Raw genomic sequence first — 18,318 nt, 5'->3', positions numbered from 1 at the left:
TTTACTCACAATGCATGATAAGGTAAAGTCTGTCTCCTTTAAACTAGATAAGCAGTTTAACATGACATGATGTGACAGGAACGAGTTAACAGTCTTAGGGTTGATACTGGCTTTCCAAATGTTTCTCAAGTCCATTGATGATTCCCTACCAAATATATCATTAATCGTGATGTTTGTGAAATGACTTTTCTATTTCCTTGATTCCTCTCACATTTATTGGCAGTCTCACAGTTGGTTAGTTTGTTGGCTCGATGACATTATCAAAGACCCAGGTCTTCCATTTCTCTGTCACCCCCAGGTTGTAGGCTTTGGTGTCTAGGCAAGTGCACTTTCTGGTCACAAAACGACAGCCCCGTGACTCACCTTCAAGCACTATGTGGAAGCATATGAGACAGTTGACTCTTATTTTTCTTTTAATGAGCAAAAACAAAACAAAAAAAACTTTGACAAAATCCTTCTAATAATGTTTTCTTCAAATCTTATTGGCCAAGTAGGGTCTAATGGCCATATAAACTAGCAGAGCATATAAACCAGCAGAGGTATAAAGAGGGTTATTTTAGGTGGAATATGACCTAAACTCTGTGGCCAGGGATTGTTTTGAAACTGCACTAGAGAGCTGAAACTCTGATGGGAAAGCTGTGTTTGACCTGGCAGTGGGCTGTCTGAGTATCATGAGGACGCTCCGTTGCTCAGCATCCTCTTTCTTAAATGCAGTGCATAGCCTGTCCTGCTGTACACACAAGCCCATTGGTATGAAGGGGAAGTAAATAATTCTCATGCCCCTTGGTACGTTTAATGGTTTTGAAAAGAAACTTCTTTTAATGCTCATGACAACATAATGTTCTCTTTCTTCTCTTCTCTCTCCTCAGAAACATGAGTGCCGACAGCTTCCAGGATGACTTCACCTGTTCCATATGCTTTAAGCATTTCATTGACCCAGTCACTCTAGGCTGTGGGCACAGCTTTTGTATGCCTTGTCTCTGCATCTGCTGGGAGGAAGCCCAGGATCCCCCTCGCTGCCCAGTGTGCAGGGCAACGTCCCATCCAGTAAATTTGAAAACCAATATCATTTTGAAGACACGGGTGTTCCTTGCCAGGAGGACAAGACCCTATGAATTACCCAGCTCTGCAGAACAGACATGTGAGATACACATGAGTACGAAGAGCTTCTTCTGTGAGGTCACCAAGGATGCGCTGTGCTTCCCCTGCTGCCAGTCGAAGGCGCACGTGACTCACGGGCACTGTTCCATTGAGTGGATGGCTGAGGAATACCGGGTAAGCAGTGGCTGAGAGAGGAGTTTGAATCTGGGGGACTGGATCTGAGAGCGAATGCAATTGAAGTGAGAATAATTATTCTCCGTTCGTGTAAAATATAAAGCAGATCCCAACTAGTACTACATGCCAGGGACTATTATTGAAGAAAGGATGGTCCCAATCTTAAACACTTCAGTTTTTACATCTTGAAATCTTACCAATCGATTTGACATTGATGATGATCATGACTGGAATCGGGATAATTCAGTGTGAGACTAAGGTGGACAAATCTGGTAATTTCAGTGACTTTGGTCCCTATAACCATGATCGCAACAAGCCTAATGTAACAATCTATACTTAGAAACGCTGTCTTTTAGCTAAAGTAACAGTAGTGGGAGATGAAAACTAGCAGCAGAGCAACTCTAATCTGAGACAATAGTCACTTAATGCAAATTGGCTAGGTGAAATAAAGGACGAGGGCCAGTTTCCTCTATGGAGAAGCACCCATTGCCACTTTAAGTCTAGTCTGTGGACAGACACATGCTACACACTAGGTAACTTGGCTTCACAGTGAAAATAAATTGGTCCTTTGCCATCTTTAGTTATTGTTTATCTGATATTTCCTGCCATTCTTCCACTAGGATTTCAAATGGTCAGTATCACCTTATCTGATAATCACATGGTTGGTTCCTTTGCAGCAAAAACTTCTGAAGCAGATGCGGTCTGTGTGGGAAAAGACACAAGAAAATAAAAGAAATCTAAACAGAGAAACTAGCAAAGTCAGGATGTGGGAGGTAAGCAAGAAATTCTGTTTCATTCAGCACCGGCTTGGGACACGTGCTGATTATTCAGTAAGTTCTTGAACTAAAAATCATAATGTTCATCATCCTCTAGGAGTAGGTAACCAACAGTGGAAGGCTCTCATCTAATCATGTACAACGGAGTATGTCCCTTTGTGAGGATTTCTTTCTAAAAATCAAAATACCGAGCTAAAAGAGCTTATTTCCTGTGTAACACCATAACACACCAACAGACAGAGAAAAACCAGAATTATCAAGGGATACTGTACTTAGTGAATGAGATAAACCCAAGGTTTTTCCAAAGGAAAATCTTTGAAAATTCAGGAAGACATTAGCTGGCTACTTGGTAAAGGGCAATTTGAAGTCAGAAATACATGGGGATGTCAGGCAGGTTGTGACAGTTGAAGACTAGAAACTACAGGAATCATCAAGTTAGAATTCTACAAAGTTCATGTTGGTTGTCACATGTATCATAAGAGGCGCAGGGCTGAGAGGTATGGCTGGAATGTAGGATAGTTCAGGTCAAAATGTGACCTAAATACGTGGCTGATGAATTTAGGTCTACATTTGTTGATTAAAAAATGTGGATTGAGCATCACAGATACAAGAGTGAAATTAAAGTACACTTATACCCTCAAAGAAGTAAAGATTTAATGATAGAAAGGTAAAAAACAAGCACTTCCCACTAAGAAGGAAAGTTGAATGGGGCTGTATGAATGGCAAAGAGATGTAACAAAATCCACCCAATTATTTAAAGGTGATGTACTGGGGTTATAATTTGCACTGTTTTTCTTTGAAATATTGAGTGGTTGCTGTGCCGTTTAGCACAGTAACTGTTCTAAGCTAATGCAGAAACAGACAAAAAGGAGTAGATTTCTTTGTACTCAAGGAGCTCAGAAAGTAATGCGGGAGGTGAATTAACATGTCTAAATATAACATCTATGGTGTGACCCATTGTGATGAGTGCTTCTGAGAAAAATACAGCAGTAAAGGCAAGTAAGAAAAGTAATTTGACAAAACTGAATTTTACCTACTATGAGAAAAGACTCACTATGGAAGATCACTTTTGGACAGAAGGGTAGCAATCGAGGCAGGTGTCTATTTGGGGAAAGGGCTTTTTAGGAAGAGGTAACGAAACCCACGACATCTCCGACTAAATTTATGCTTCTCCCACTCCACACTTGCCTTTGTTTCTCCATCGCGCAGACCCTGATATGAAGGAGAATGAGAGAGCATGGAGAAATGGGAAGTCAGACTTGAAAGTTGAGGAATCCTTAAAGGAACGTTCAGGGATACACTGACTACAGACAATGGGAAATGATCAGATTCAGGGATATTCTTTACAGTCGAGAAATGTCAGAAAATAGGACTTATGTGATGTATAATGTTAAGAGGATAAACTTTAAAAACTGAGACCCAGTTTCTGCTTTGAGGTTTGAGCATCACTGAGGATAGAAACAAAGAAGGAAGTGCTGGCTTGGGTTAAGAAAATTTTCATTTGAGAAATGTTGCACTTTGAGTCTCTGGGAGATATCCTAACAGAAATAGGTTGTAGGCAACTGGGTGAGTGAGGTTGGTGCTTATGTGAAAGAGTTGGTCTGGGCAGGGATATTGACAAATTGTCCAGGAGAGTTTTTAAAAGAAAAGAGTAAAATTCCCACCTGGAAAGATAACTGGAGGACTTTCTGTGTTCATGGGTCCAGCTGGGAAAGAGGAGCAGGTGGAAAAAAATTGACAGAGGGAAACAGAGAGAGGGGGGTTGACTGACCCAGGGTGGACAGGCCTTCTAGAAGGAAGGACTGGTGTGAGATGAAGAGATTAGGAACTTGCGTATTAAGAAATGTGTGGATTCAGCAAGGGAGGGTCTTGATATGATGAATGTGGTTTCATTAAAGTGCTGGGAATTGAAGATGGTTCATTGCTTTGATGAAAGATTGAGAGTTTCATAAATGAGTGCAGTGACTGTACACTTGTGATTCAAAAATCTGCTCCTGGGAGATAAAGATGACAGCACGAGAACCAAATGGAGACATCAGGTCAATGGTGGATGTTTTGTTTTGCTTCAAACAATGGGGGCCACTACTTTAAAAAGTGGAGAAGAAAGAAGGAAGAGAGAAAGTGAAAAAAGAAAAAAAAGAGAGAGAAGATGGAAATTAAGACCAGAAGTTGGCTGTCTATTGACCAGTGTCTCAGGCTAGGGTGGAAGTCAGCTAAGATGTGGAAGGTGAAGCCTCGGTCAGAAAGAGTCAAGCCACACTCACGCACACAAGGTTCTGGTCCACGTGCAGTTTGTGGACCTGGAACTAAGCATTATGGAAAGGGCTTATCTAATTCTATTTGCTATTATTTCCTAAAAGGAAAGAGTCAGCCTGTAGATAAAATATCTGAGGATAAGACAGACTAAATAGATTTGAGAATTGGAGTTCTTTGTATGTTATCCAACACAATTATTAAATCACAAGTACCTGTTTTCAAGAAAATGTGGATATTTGAGGCAAAGTAGTTAGAGTCAAGATTTTGACTGCAGGCGCAATGAAATTTTAAAAAATGAGGATAGTTTAAAAAGGAGTTCCAAAATTTCTGTTTATAATGAATGTACCAACATTTCTAAATATCAGGACAAATAGTAGCTACTAGGCTGGATGAAATCTCCCAGACTATATGACCTAATTAATTCATGGTCACTCTAGGGTTATGTGACTCTGTGGAGGAAGATGATCTTTGCTGAATATTGGAAGATGTGCCCCTTGGGCGACCACGAAGAGACACGTTATTTAGAGAGAATAGAGGAGGAAAGCAAGGAGATTTTTCAACAACTTAAGGAAAGTCAACACAATATGGATGTGAAGGGGCAACTCTTAAGAGGGATATACGAGGAGCTGAAGGAATTGTGCCGCAGACCAGACATGGACCTGCTCCAGGTAAGGACTGAGGAGCGGAGAGTCGTGTGGTTCTCAGATAATGTCCACCTTCTCTTTGCCTTCCATCATGTGTGGGAAAGACGCTCTCTGAAGTTGTGGTACAAGAGTTTGATGGGTCTGGGTATTGCTAAGGACTGAGGGCCATCCCTGCCGTATACAAGAATAACAAAACTTTGTGGAGAAGTAGGTTAAATTAATCCTAGACGATGCTTCTTAAATTCTCCTAATACATGTTAGATTACTGAACAAAGAAGCTTCTTTGAAGAGAGATGGATTTGTATCTGGTCCCAGCAGCAATGAGAAATTGGGGAATCTCTGCAGCTCATTTCCCCTTCCCATTCTCATGTCCAGTTTGCTGAAATTTGGGGTCACCCACCCTTGGGATTAAGAAACTAAGTTTCCACTCTGAATTTTGTGGAAAGTGCTAAGACTTGACCTTCTCTGTTTTTCTCTCTACAGGGTTTTGAAACTGTGTTGGAAAAGTAAGTTTGCCCTCCTTTTCAAGTTTTGAGAATTGAATCTGTGATCAGTCAGTTGATGTTGAAACAGGAGCACAAGTTATCATGATGTAGAACCTCCTTCGTAATGTATTTATGTTTCCCTTTCTCAGAAGTTAGAGTTTCTTTCATTGTTTTGCCTCAGGTGGAGTGAGGGAGGGCGCTTACGCAGGGTTCTGTGCAAAGGTGGCATGAAAACAACTCTCATTCCTGATTAGACATGCAAACGCAGTGAGCATGTGCCCAAAGTCCTGACGCGATTATGGGCAAGAATTAGGAGTTTCAGAGAAAAACTAAGGTGGATGCAGGGAGAGCCCAGGCATAAAGAGGGCCATCGGGGGTTGGGTTTCCAGGTGTCGCACACGGCACCTTGAAAAGGAAAGATCCTAGGGTGCACCTTGTGAACGGGGTCCTGGGAAGCAGGGCCACTGCCCCGGCAGAGCTCCTCTGCCCCAGCTGTGGTCACGCAGACACCGAGCATTTCAGTGGTGACTAGTGTGGGTTACAGATCAAACTGCCTTTCTCCAAAGTCCTCCATTTCAAACCATTTTGCATAGGCAAGTGGTTGGCTGAGAAGAATCAGATTCAGTCACGAGGAACCTGAATTGGTCGCTGCAATTGCTGTGTTAGGAGACGGGACGGGATTTTATTTTCCATGAAATAAGTTGTGATTTGCTTCAGTCCCCACTTGGTGGCGTCACCCTCATGGCCCTGAACCTAATTATGAGGCTTTCAATGAAGCGTCTTGGGGGGGGATGCAAATCTAATCATTGTCATGAAAACTTTGAGCTCAAAAAGAGTAACTAAGTGTTCTTCCTGCAGGAGTGAGTCAGCGCAGCTGCACATGCCCCAGCCTCTAGTCCCAGAGCTCGGTTCATGTCCCAGGCCCGGACTGATAAACTGGCTCGACCAATTCCAAGGTAACAGGCAGCCGCTGGGTGACAGAGCTGCACATTCTCCTCTGTTAGATTCCCGTGGGTTACCCTTCCCCATCGCTCAGTCTGTGGGCTCTTCGCTGGAACTTTTATAACCAAGGTTACCTTTATAGAAGAATAATATATATGTTACCTGAGGGGAAAAGCCGCTTATGATAGATTGTAAACAGGTTTCTGGACGGTAAACAATAGGGAAAGATGAGCCTGCAGCTCACAGGGGTGCAGTGTTGACTGTTCACATGGAGCAGGAATCTGCATGCACATTCAGTACATTCCAGGTTCTAGGTGAGTTATCACTGCTTGTGAGATGCTTGGAGAGTTTTAACTTGATTTATGAAACTCTCTGTAATACATCCACTTTACAAAGAACGCATTTTATTCACATGATATAAAAATACATTATGATCAATTTTATTAAAAACATAATATGGAATTTTATACACAGTTCATGTGCAACATTGGCAAAGTAAGCTGACAACTCATTTCCTTAGATTTCTCCCTTTTCTTTTCAAGGGATGCTGGCAGAAAATTCTCACAAAGGAACCACTTCAAAAACTGTGAATTTTTCTTTCATTATATTTTAGCTTTGCAGGCTTTAGGGGAAAGTCCTTACGTTAGGAAAAGAAAAGCTCCTTGGGAGTTATTATTACTATTATTTTTCTTGTATGTTTTCTGAGGAGGTGGCCAGGCTACTTTTGTTTCTGACTGTGAAGTTTTAATTAAATGCCAATTTCAAATGTTCCAGGGAAAAGCATGGCTAAAACTTAGCAATATGCCTCTTCCTTATGTATATTTTTAAAAATCATGATTTTTTTTTCCATCTTGTCTCGTTAAAATCTTCTTTTTATGAGGACAGACCAGTAACCCTGGACTTTCTAGATCTCTCTTGCTGTTCTGTCTCCTACTTCTAGTAATGAGCTAGGAAACCCAGACACTATGTAAAGCTCACGTCCGTCGTAAATTTATGACACCATTAATACAATTTCCCTTTCTTCTTGCAGTGTATGTTGCCTTGGATAATGAAACAGTCACTTGTCAAGTCCCTCTGTTTGAAGATCTGAGACGTCTGCTGTCTGATCGTCCTGATGTCGCCAACAATCCAACAAGATCTAAATATTTTCTTGCGTGGGGAGCTGAGTCATTCACTTCCGGTCAACACTACTGGGAGGTGGATGTGGCAGACTGTGCTAACTGGGCGATTGGGTTTTGTAATGATTCTTGGACAAGGAAGAATGACATGGTGGTCGACTCAGAAGGAATTTTTCTCCTTTTCTGTATCAAAGAGAACAACCAGTGCCATCTCTTTACCTCCTCCCCACTGCTACCTCAATACGCCAAAAGGCCTCTGGGCCATGTGGGGGTGTTCCTGGATTATGAAGGTGGTGTAGTGAGCTTTGTCAATGTGGCCAGGCGTTCTCTCATCTGCAGTTTTCTCTCATGCTCCTTCTCGTCTCCTCTCAAGCCTTTTCTTTGCTCTGGACACCCGTAATCTGGGACAAGTCAGAAATCCGACCACAGGCATCAGGACGTCAATAACTGGGATCACGAAGCTAGTGCCTGCTTGATTTTCTTTAGCTTCACTTTCCTTTGTGAGATGTACTGATTGATTTTAAAGGGTTGATATGTTAAGTGTATAAATTTGTTTCCATTTTCTTTAAATAAAAATAATCTCTCTTAGAACACTGTGCCCTCTTTATTCTATGTCTTGGTGTTTTGCTTGATTTTGAGGGTGGCTGGAGATAAAAGAAGACCTGGGTGTGTTTCCCCAGCTTAATGGGTTAAGGCAAGAGCACAGGTTTCATCTCACGGGCAGACTTGGAATTCCCTTCTCCCTGCTGTGCCTCTTACAAACCATGGCCCTTCAAGTCTCAGTTTTAAAATCTCCTTCGTGGAATTATTGCTAAACCTTCTGGCCTAAACGAGGCCATCTTGTTGTAGGGACTCACCACATCTGACACTTTTCTTTTTAAAACTCAGAACCCACTATTGGCCTTTCCATCTAGGTGACTTGTTAGAAGAAGGTTCATGTCTATAGCATGTACAGATAAATTCCAAACAAGTAGCAAAGACCTACCTGCTGGAAATGTATCTGTTTGAGTAAATTAAGAGATGTACAAGGTCATGTACAAAAACATGCTATTCCACTGTTAAAAGTCTCATTAAATGTAAGGGTAATCAGATGGAAAAACGGGGGATACTACCTAACAGAAACGTGAAATAGGCTAGCTTCAGAATTCATGGGCTGGACAAATTCTCCATTACAGACAGAAAATAGTAATGCAATCATATCTTAACAGAATGACACTGATAGAGAAAATAAAACTGCATCTTCAGAAATTTCAGACAGTAAAATTTTTGTGGTTTAAAAGAAAGAGTACTCCATTAAAAAATGCATTTAAAATGTTTCCAAAGTATATCAAATCTTTAAAGTTTCAATGTCACAGGGCATGACCGCCATGTGACCCTCATCTACCATACGATCCAGCAATTTCCCTTCTGGGTATTTATCTGAGGGAACGAAAACACTAACTGGAAAAGATGTATGCAGCCCAATGTTCCCTGCAGTGCGTATGATGCCCTGTGCCCCTTCACCCCGAGTCGTTGGGTGATTTTCCCCCTCCGGTGTCACAGAGGTATGTGCTGAAGGACTCAGTGCAGGAACTGCAGGACGACGGCCACCCGTGTCCACAAGATTCAAATCCACTCACGTCTCCAGGTGTGTAGGCTAGTTTTCCCCAGGGAGCATGGGAGAGCGGCGAGGACCTCGGAAAGTAGGACACAGAGCAGAACTGAGAAGGAAAGCAACACCAGCTATGGGATTTCAGAGACGCAGTTCCGAATCAGGCTTCCACACGCCACACACGCCACCTGTGACAGTATCATTAGTTTATGTGGACTTGTTTGCAAAAGTACGGTTATACTATAAATATATTCCTTAAATGTGCCTTTTTCACTACATAAATACATCATGTAACTTGTTAGTTAGTACCTACAGAGAATGTCTTCTTTTCAACCTCTACTGAATATTGCACTGTATGCGTGAAACAGTTTCCTTGACCAGTTAATTATTGACAATTATTTTTAGTAAGCTTTTAGTCTTATTTTAGGACATTTTTTAGATGTGTAGAAAAGTTGCAGAGGTAGTTCCAAAAGGATGTAGCACTCACCCAGTTTTAATTTTCTTTAATGCTATTTTCTTGCATTTTCATGGTATGTTTGTCAAAACTAAGAACCCAGATTGGGACACTCTACTCTTGATCTCCAGATTTTACTCAGATTTCATTTGTTTTTCTACTAAAGTCCTTTTCCTGCCCCAGAATGCAATCTACATACCACACTGCAGTAATGGGCATGTCTCCTTACTGTCCTCTCCGTCTTTCCTTGGTTTTCATGAACTTCACATTTTTGAGAAGTAGTGGTCAGGCATTTTTGTAAATGTCCTCAATTTTGAGTTTTCTTATATTTGTATGACTAGACTGGGCTTATAAACTGTTGGGAGGAAGACCACAGTGGTGACGCGCCCTACTCTTCACATCAAGTCAGAGTCCCCACATGACATCACTGGTGACATTAACCTTGATCACTTGGTCATGGAACTCTGAGCCGGATTTCTTCACTGAAAGTTACGTTTCACTTTCCCTACTTTATTTTGTGCAGTCAAGTCACTGAAGGCAGACCACCCTCAGAGGAAAGACGGTGAATATATATGTTTTTGAATTTCTTCAAGAAGAATAAACTTAACACATTTTTATAGGTTTCCCAATAATTAGCAATTATCAAAAATGCTTAGTAAATATCGTTTACATTCTTCTTTGTATTATATACTGGGTGGGTGAGGGGAAGGAGAAATCTCCATGCTGGCCTCAAGTGTTCTTGCATTGAAGTCTTGCTTTAAAATTCAAAAATCCACCAATTAATAAAATAAAGCACTTTATTCATGACAAAAAGTATTTAAACAAATCTCAGCAAACAGATTTCCATGTTTTCAAAGAAATTTATTAATCACCTTAACTGATAAACTTTCCAAGTTCTTTGGTAAATTAAAAATAAAAATCCTTGATATCCAGAAACTCAGATAACAAGGCCCATGTGAGGGTAGGCGTTTGTGGTCCAATCAGTGGCTCTTGATGAGACAAGGGTCACAGAGATGTGTTTATGCAGATAAGCCAAGGTGTTAAATCAATCTCGTCCTAGGTCTGAGGAAATCTAATCACTCATATTAACACCCAACAAAAGGCTTTGAATACGTGGGCGTGGTCTTCAGAGGCTCCATATAAGGAGACTCAAGGGGCCAAACTCATTTTTCTCCAGAACTGAGAGCGAGTGTTCAGAGCTCACCTGGCTGTGGAGGCTTCTGAAAGCTGCCGCTCCCGCACCTGGAAGCCTTAATCCCCGGGCTGGATTTGTCCTCTGCCTTCCCCACAATAGAGTCGTCCGCCTCTCCTTAGGTGGGTACACCATTCATCTTGGAGCAGCTCCTGTGACCCTCCTGAGGGAAACAAAAACAAAATTTCCTAATTTTACCAGAAAACTGAGGTGGTTTCATTGAAATAACCTTGTTTGCCCACTTACTGGAAGTGATTCCATTTCCATTTTGTCATCTAGTCTTGGCATGCGAGTTGGAATTAATACGGTGATTACTGTTAGTTCTCTGGCTTCACTCATCTCTTAGTAATTTCCGTGCACGGAAAAGACTCAGAAAGCGGGTGCCTGGCGTCTCACAGTTTTCTGTTTGATGTAGAACCTAAAACGATTTTTAGGACTCTTTGCCTCCATATGCAGTGCCTACTTCAGGCTACCCTGAGAGTGGAGACGCCGGTATATGTTCTCTTTAAGGTTTGGTTTGATTCATGAGTGTGGTAGAGAAAACAAGAACAGGAGGGAAAATGCAGCTGATGAGCGTATTCATGCCAGTAGATTCTGGTTAGAACGGGAGCCAACGTGACGGCATTTAGTCTCCTGTTCATGAACTCTGAATGTATTCAGGAAGGTTTTGGGAAACACAAAGTGCTTGTGGGTGTGGATTCAGACTGAGATGAAAAAGGACATCCAAGGAAAAGGCCTGTCAACTACAAGAAATAACGAAACGCACCCTTAGTCAGGTGTCCTGTGCCCCGCGACCGGCACTGGGCATTGTGACCGGTGCCTTTAGAACACTTAGGACCCACCACCTGGAGCTCTGAAGTCGGTCAAGCTCCTGAAGCTCAAGCTGTCTGCAGGAAAATGACCTCAGCAAACCTAAGGCCCCACCTCAGGTAGCAGCTAAGGGGACAGGAAGCAGACGGTGCTGGTCGGGCAGCGGGGAAAACGTTCCGAAGCGCTTGGGAGCCCTCCTTGCGTCTCGCTTTTCCATTTGTGTCAAAGCCAAAATGTGTCAGAGCCTCTTCTGCCCCAGACGCAGCGCGTTACTGAGTCGGAGCCTGAGTCCAAATTTGCTTAGGCCTCGTCTGCCTTCGGGCAGAGGAATAAACTCCTCATTTTCTCCCCTCAGGAGCATGGACTCGGGCATCCCAGGAACCTTCCAGGAGGAACTCACCTGCGCCGTGTGCCTCAACTACCTTCTAGACCCGGGGACCACAGGCTGCGGGCCCAGCTTCTGCTGGTCCTGCCCCTGTCTCTTCTGGGAGCGAACGGAGAGCCTGCCAGTTGCCCCGTGTGCAGGCAACGGTCAGAGGAGAGACGCCTCGAAGCAACTTCCTTCCGAGGAACCTGGCGTCCGTCCCAGGAGAGCCGGCCTCCGGCAGCGCCTGAGCTCCGAGGAGCGCAAGCAAGGTCTTCCGTGAAGCCGACACGAGCCCGCTCTGTCGGCTCTGCTGCGGCTCCCGGGAGCGCAGGGCGCGCGCACGCACGCTGGCCCACCGACGAGGCCGCGGGGGAACGGGGGCAGCGAGGCCGCGAGGGCCCGCGGCCGGCGGGAGGGCAGCGCGGCCGCCCGGCTCCTCCGGGGGGGGAGCGCCTGCCGCCCGGGGCTCTGCAGCGCGGCGCCGCCTGACGCTGCCGTCTCTGGGGGAGAGCAGGGAAGCGTGGCGGCCCGTTCCGGCCCGTCCGGTCTCCCGCAAGGACCGGCAGCTAACGCCTTGGGACACCCATCGTTCGGGCTCTGAAACCCCCATCTGTCTGCTTTCCTGGTGCTGAAATTCATAGTTCTCTTCGTTACAGGAGAAGCTGGCCAACCAAATGAGATCTTCATGGGAAAAGATACAAGAAATCGAACAAAATCTCACGACAGTTGGCAGAGGAACTGACCCCTGGATGGTAAGTACGCGAACGTATTTCTCTTTGCAAGAGGTTGACACAGACATGCCAGAAACGTATCTGTTAATAATAATTCGAGGTGAAATCATCACGTGCCGCGAAATTCTGAGAGTGGGTTGATCACCAGGAAATACATATTCCTTCCACCATTGCAGCCTACCCTCGCAGCCTCGCGGGGTTTCAGACTCTAATGGGGCAGTAACTACAACAAGAGAGCCACTAGGGGATGTGCAACAAGTGCTAAGGTGGAGGCACCTCGAGGGAAGGGGACAATTCCACAAGCAGGATTCAGGGTCTCGGGGAAGTTTCTCAGGCTTAAGATCCATCCCAATTCTGGAGTTCAAATAGGTATTTAAAAATCCATGGATTATTTCAGGTTGATATTTCGGTACGTCATACATTCTAGAAAGAGAAGGGCAGAACCCTGAGAACCATGAGTATTTCAGTCTGATTAGTACCCGAGCCCAGGTGATGCAACGGAAAATGAACAGCAGTTTGAGGAGTGAGACGGTCATGGTGAAAAGTGGCAGCTCACTAACTAGAGAATGATATCGGTTCAAGTAGGAGGAAAAGAGATGTGTTAAAAACAAAACAAAAACAAAAGGGGAAAGAGAAAGTCAGAGTTGCAGAGTGAGAGAGAGAGTGAGCGATTCCATCCACGCTGCGAGGGAACATGCAGGGGGTGAGGACCAAGGACCTTCCGGACATGGTGGGAAGGAGCCTGTGGCCCTAGAGGGGAGGTGGAAACCCGTTCATAGAGGAAAGGAGGGCAGGGGGAAAGGGCTACGAGGATGGACATCTGCCTGAGGGCAGGTGGGTGAGAATCTTAGGAAGATCTTTGCTGACGGCTTCTACCTCTGAGAGTAAACTGGACCGAGGCTGCAAAGAGAGAACGTCAGCCTGTGGAGTTGGGAGGTTTGAGATGAGAGACAAATTTACACAGTGAGACTGAAATGAGGAGGCTGCATACAGCCTGTGAATCACCCATAAATTTCAGTCGCTTGCATGGGGTCATTCAGATTTGACAGGATGCATATGAAAGAAACGACCCATCAAAGCTTTTCTCCAGGCGTCTCACAAACTCTTGAAGTAGAAGAAAGTGGTGTGAGGAAGGGGTGTGTTTGGCTCTGGATTCAGTAGGGAAGAACGGAACACAATTGAATGAAAATGAAAGAGGAATGAATTTTGTTTCTGAGAAGAGGGAGGAAATGAATTGAGGATGAATATAGCTCCTTGGAAGCGGACATGAATCAAAGAAAACTAAATGTTTTCTAAACCATCTCCCAACAGTATTATGTGTATCGCTACAGAGACACGATCAGGAAAACGTATCAGATGCTCCCTCTAGATCTCCAGGATGAAGAAGATTACTACCTAGAGAGCCTTCTAAGAGAAGGCCAAGAGACGTGTCTGCAGATCAGAAAAGGCAAGAGGAAATGACTGGGAAGAGGACAGACCTCAGAGCAATCCATAAAGAACTCATGGAAATGTGCTACAAACCAGATGTGGAGCTGCTCCAGGTAAGAACGGAGCAATTGCCTGAAAATATATTATCTGAAGCTCACACCTTTGACTTCCATCAGATGGTACCAGCCCTACATTTCTTCATGTCTTGCATTTAAGGGGGGAGTCTCCCCTAGTTGGAAATAAGAGAAATAAATTTCAAACCATCCAAATCACGGGTGAGCAGGCTTTATGGAACTGTGATTATGCAGATTCCCCAGGGAACACTCCTGTCTCAAACTCTCCTTTTGTAGCTTGTCTGTAAACAGCATAAAGGTACAACTTACGGACTGTCATTCAGTTTTTTTGGTCTCCAATTGCGCAATGGGAGGCATTGGGGGAAAGCTCATGTATATTTGCACTTCCTGTTGGGGATATTTTACGTCTGAGCTGTCCTTAGTTTGGGGCATGTTACCCTTTAGGGGCCAGACCTAGGTAAGACCAATGTACACAGAGCTGAGGGCAGCAGCAAAACAGAGTCACTGCCCTTGTCTTTCTCTCCCTCCCTCTCTCCCTCTCTCTCTCCCTCTCACTCTCTCTCCCCCTCTCTCTTTCTCACTCTATTTCACACTCAGGATTGTTAAGTTTTCAAGAATTTAGATTCTGTCAATATGCTGTGCTGGAAATTTCTTCAGGGAGGAGAAGGAAAATGGATTTCCCAGACTGCTTTCTGGCGGTGGTGGTTGGAACTCTTCTGAAGTCTTCCCCAGCCCACAGACCGGTGGGCTATTTTAAAAAGAAGTCTAATCTTAAGCTTTTTATTTTTCTTGACAGGAATTGGGAGACAAAATGAAATGGGAAGTCTGTTCTTCTGTTGCCGACTGGGGCACTGTGAGGGCTGTGAAAGATCAAGCACATTTAACAAAGTGACGATATCAGTTACTACATGACCCTACATTGCCTGGGTGTATGTCGTATGTGTGGCTGAATATGATTTCCTGTTATCCTTGAAAACTGAAATTAGCATTTTTTGCTCCTGTGGCTGAGGGAGGTATGTATTGTGAAGTTCAATGCAAAAGTTTCTAAAAAGCCAGTTATTTCTGAAGTTAGATTTAAAAATCATAAACACATAGAAGTGCAAGAACTAGGTTTTCCCAGGAATTAGGTGAGAAATGGAAGTGGAATCATGCCAAGAAGAATAAGTTAAAATTTCAAAAATGGCACGAATTTAGCCCATGATCGTGCAGAATGGGATTTTGATGAAGACGGTTGAGCTGAAGGATGCTGACTCTCCTTAAACGCTGTGTAACAAAAAGTCCTGGGCAGCAGGCAGATTAACCCATCGTCCCCCTTGCAGGAGTGAGTCAGCACAGCGGCACGTGCCTCGGCCTCTGCTGCCGGAACTCCGCGCACCGCCCATCACTGAGCTGATGGACCAGCTCAACTGCTTCTGAGGTGAGTGTCACCCCATCGCTGTGGCCGCCCTGCAAGGTCCTTCAGGAATGGTTTCCTATAGACCGTCTTCCCCTCTTCCTCCTTCACCTTGTTCAGAGGAACAGCCTGCAAATAGGCATGTGCAGACATACTAGGTCATAGAGTCACTATAATCGGGACAAAATCATGGAGCTGCACAGGCATAGATGAGATTCAGGCTTCACCAATTACTTATAAATTCGATAAATAATTTATGTAATGCAAAAGTACATGCTCCAAAAATGGCTCCTTGAGCCTTAGAAATATCATCACATACAATGTCAGCTGTTCCCCGAGTCCTACAAAACTGACTCCTAATCCAGGATATTCCAAGTCAAAGTTTAAGTGGAGTTACTAAGAGCTGAAATGTATCTGCTTGAATGTTTCTGAGCAATTGAATGTATGATGTGCTTTCCCAATGACTAAATCAGAAAAAAACCCTACTTGGCCCCAAAATTCAATGCAGAAACCAGGAATTTGGGAACAACCACAAGAAAGCAAACTGGTGGCTGATGACCCTACACAGAGCTCCGAGATGAACCTACCCCCGGGGGGTGAAGTAGCAGGAAGTGGAAGGAGAGCCCTCAGGTCGGAAACACACAGCAAAGGCAGAGAATTCTTACAAGGCAACCTCTCTTAAGAGGTTTTGTTTTTTCTAGGTTTTGTTTCTTCAGTGTCTATTTGCTAATCTAGCTGGAATACCGCAGCACTCCTGGTAGGGCCATCACCAGTCCTTTAGTCTAAGATGCACTTTTGTCCCCTGAGCAGGGGTGGGGGAGGCGGAGGTAATCACACTGCCCTGGTCTTAAAGGTGATCGACGCCCAGGTGTCCAGGCTTTTAGATCACAAGGAACTATGACCTCCCCCTCCTTGATGATGTCTGAATTTCTAGGGAGGTTTTCTCATGGTAACCAGTTATCTGCTTCCCCAGACATGCTGACAACTTTGGAACTCAATGCTTTCCAGTCAGAAAGGACCTTTGAATCACAAGGTTATTTTCCAGTGACACCCTGGGTGGACCCTCCCCTGCAGAGACAACTATGTTTAAGACAGATTTTGCTGGAATGTTCTCTCCCCTCTCCACAGGGAGCGTTTCATCCAACAGCGAGGTCAGCAGTCGGCACATGAGGCTGCGGGACGAAGCGCGGGGTCTGAGGTACCGGCTCGCCGGCCTGGCCGGGCCTTCGGACGCCGGGGCGCCGCGGTGCGTCGCTGCCCGGGGCTCCGGGGCTCCCCCTCGCGCAAGCACCGCTGGCAGCCGGCCGTGGCGGCGCGCGGGGCGGGGCCGCCGGCGCCCGCGAGGCCTCCGGGCTCAGGACGGACGCGCGCGGGCTGCGGGGCGCCGGCGGGGGCGGCTTCCTGCTCGTGCGCGTGAGGGGGCCCGGCCACCGCCCCTGGGCCACCGCGCTGCACGCGGAGCGGCCTCGGCGCCGCGCGGCCGGTTCCCGGACTGCGACAGCGGGAGCGCGAGCTTCGTGGACGCCGCCAGGCGCTCCCTCGCTTGGAGGTGCGGGGACGGCCGGGCCCCTCTCCCCGTCAGGCCCTCCGTCCGCCCCGGCCGCGCGTGAGGAGGGCCCGGCCGGGCGCCCGGGACTCCGGCCCCGAGGGTCCTTCCGCGGGGCCGCAGACCAAGGGCCCCCCGTCGTGTTGCAGCTCCTTCCTCGCTCATGTAACCTCCTCGTGTTGTTCTGTATGAAGAGCATGTCAAATGCGCATTTTGGTTTTTCTTTCCATTTATGGCAATAGAATCTTCCCTGTAGCCATGTGTCTGGAATATCTGATGTGGGTGTTCACCTGCTCTGTGAGCTTGCGGGACCCCCACAATATGAGGCTGTGCCTCCCCCTTCCCGGTCCCCAATCCGGGAACACAGGGCGTGCACGGCCCGGGCAGACTGGCCACCTACCAGACCCGGTCAGCCTGCAACCTGCTCCTCCTTCCTCTTGAGCCGGTCTGTCCTCACATCCACTCACCCTCGGGGGAAACTGATTTGACAGGGAAATCTCCACTGCCCCTGAGACTGGGATAAGCCTTTCTTTTGGAGAAACCAGAATCTGCAGGGCCTTTTATTTTACAATCGTATAAGGGACAAGAGGTAAAGAGGAAGTGCCTCTTGTAGTCACTGCTGCCTTCTCAGCCGGTTATACGTGGGCTGGGACATGAGGGCCCCTGAACCAATCTTCGCATAAATAAGTTAATAGATAGGACAATGTTCTTACTGGAAAGAAGTTTTGCAGTAAAAGTTAGGGACTAAAATCCATATGTTAAGGTGGATGTCAATAACTCATCCGATTACCCCACTGAGCTTGAGCCCAGTGGATTTTTAATTGTCTTCTCAAAAATGCATCTGTGTGTTGGATGCTTTATTGATGTAGATACCAGATGTGTGTGTGTGTGTGTGAGAGAGAGAGAGAGAGATTGTGTGTATCATAATCCTGGTGATCACATGGTATTGTTTTAACTTTTTAATTTAATTTAGGATCATCATAATCATGGAGTCAGTTCATGGATGCTGGACCAGTGAGCTGAAGGAGCGTCTGTATCTTTCAGCTCTGTCCCCATGCATGCCCCAGATGACCAGTTTACAATGTCTATTTATGTGATAGAGAAATCCATTTCCATCTTGAGTATTGTTCTGCATTTTTCATGACAGGCAACCAAACTTAATCCTAGTTGACAAAAGATAGACAGGAAACAGAAAGTACATCTGTCATTACAACAGATAGAACTAGATAGGAATGC

At 45.3% G+C, this 18,318-nt stretch overlaps 1 protein-coding gene across 1 annotated transcript; it reads left to right on the top strand.

The window, feature by feature from the left end:
* The first annotated feature begins 1,152 nt into the window (after positions 1–1,152).
* On the top strand, positions 1,153–7,896 carry LOC116282105 (tripartite motif-containing protein 77-like). Its single transcript, XM_072970710.1, has 6 exons — positions 1,153–1,275; positions 1,953–2,048; positions 4,745–4,975; positions 5,435–5,457; positions 6,295–6,392; positions 7,409–7,896. Exons 1-6 carry the CDS (start codon positions 1,153–1,155, stop codon positions 7,894–7,896), a joined length of 1,059 nt encoding a protein of 352 aa, XP_072826811.1.
* Positions 7,897–18,318: the final 10,422 nt, after the last annotated feature.

Source organism: Vicugna pacos, chromosome 10 (assembly GCF_048564905.1).
Source record: "Vicugna pacos chromosome 10, VicPac4, whole genome shotgun sequence".
Taxonomy (NCBI): Eukaryota; Metazoa; Chordata; class Mammalia; order Artiodactyla; family Camelidae; genus Vicugna; species Vicugna pacos.
The sequence above is the reverse complement of the archived record's forward strand: the minus strand, read 5'-3'. Positions and strand labels throughout refer to the sequence as shown.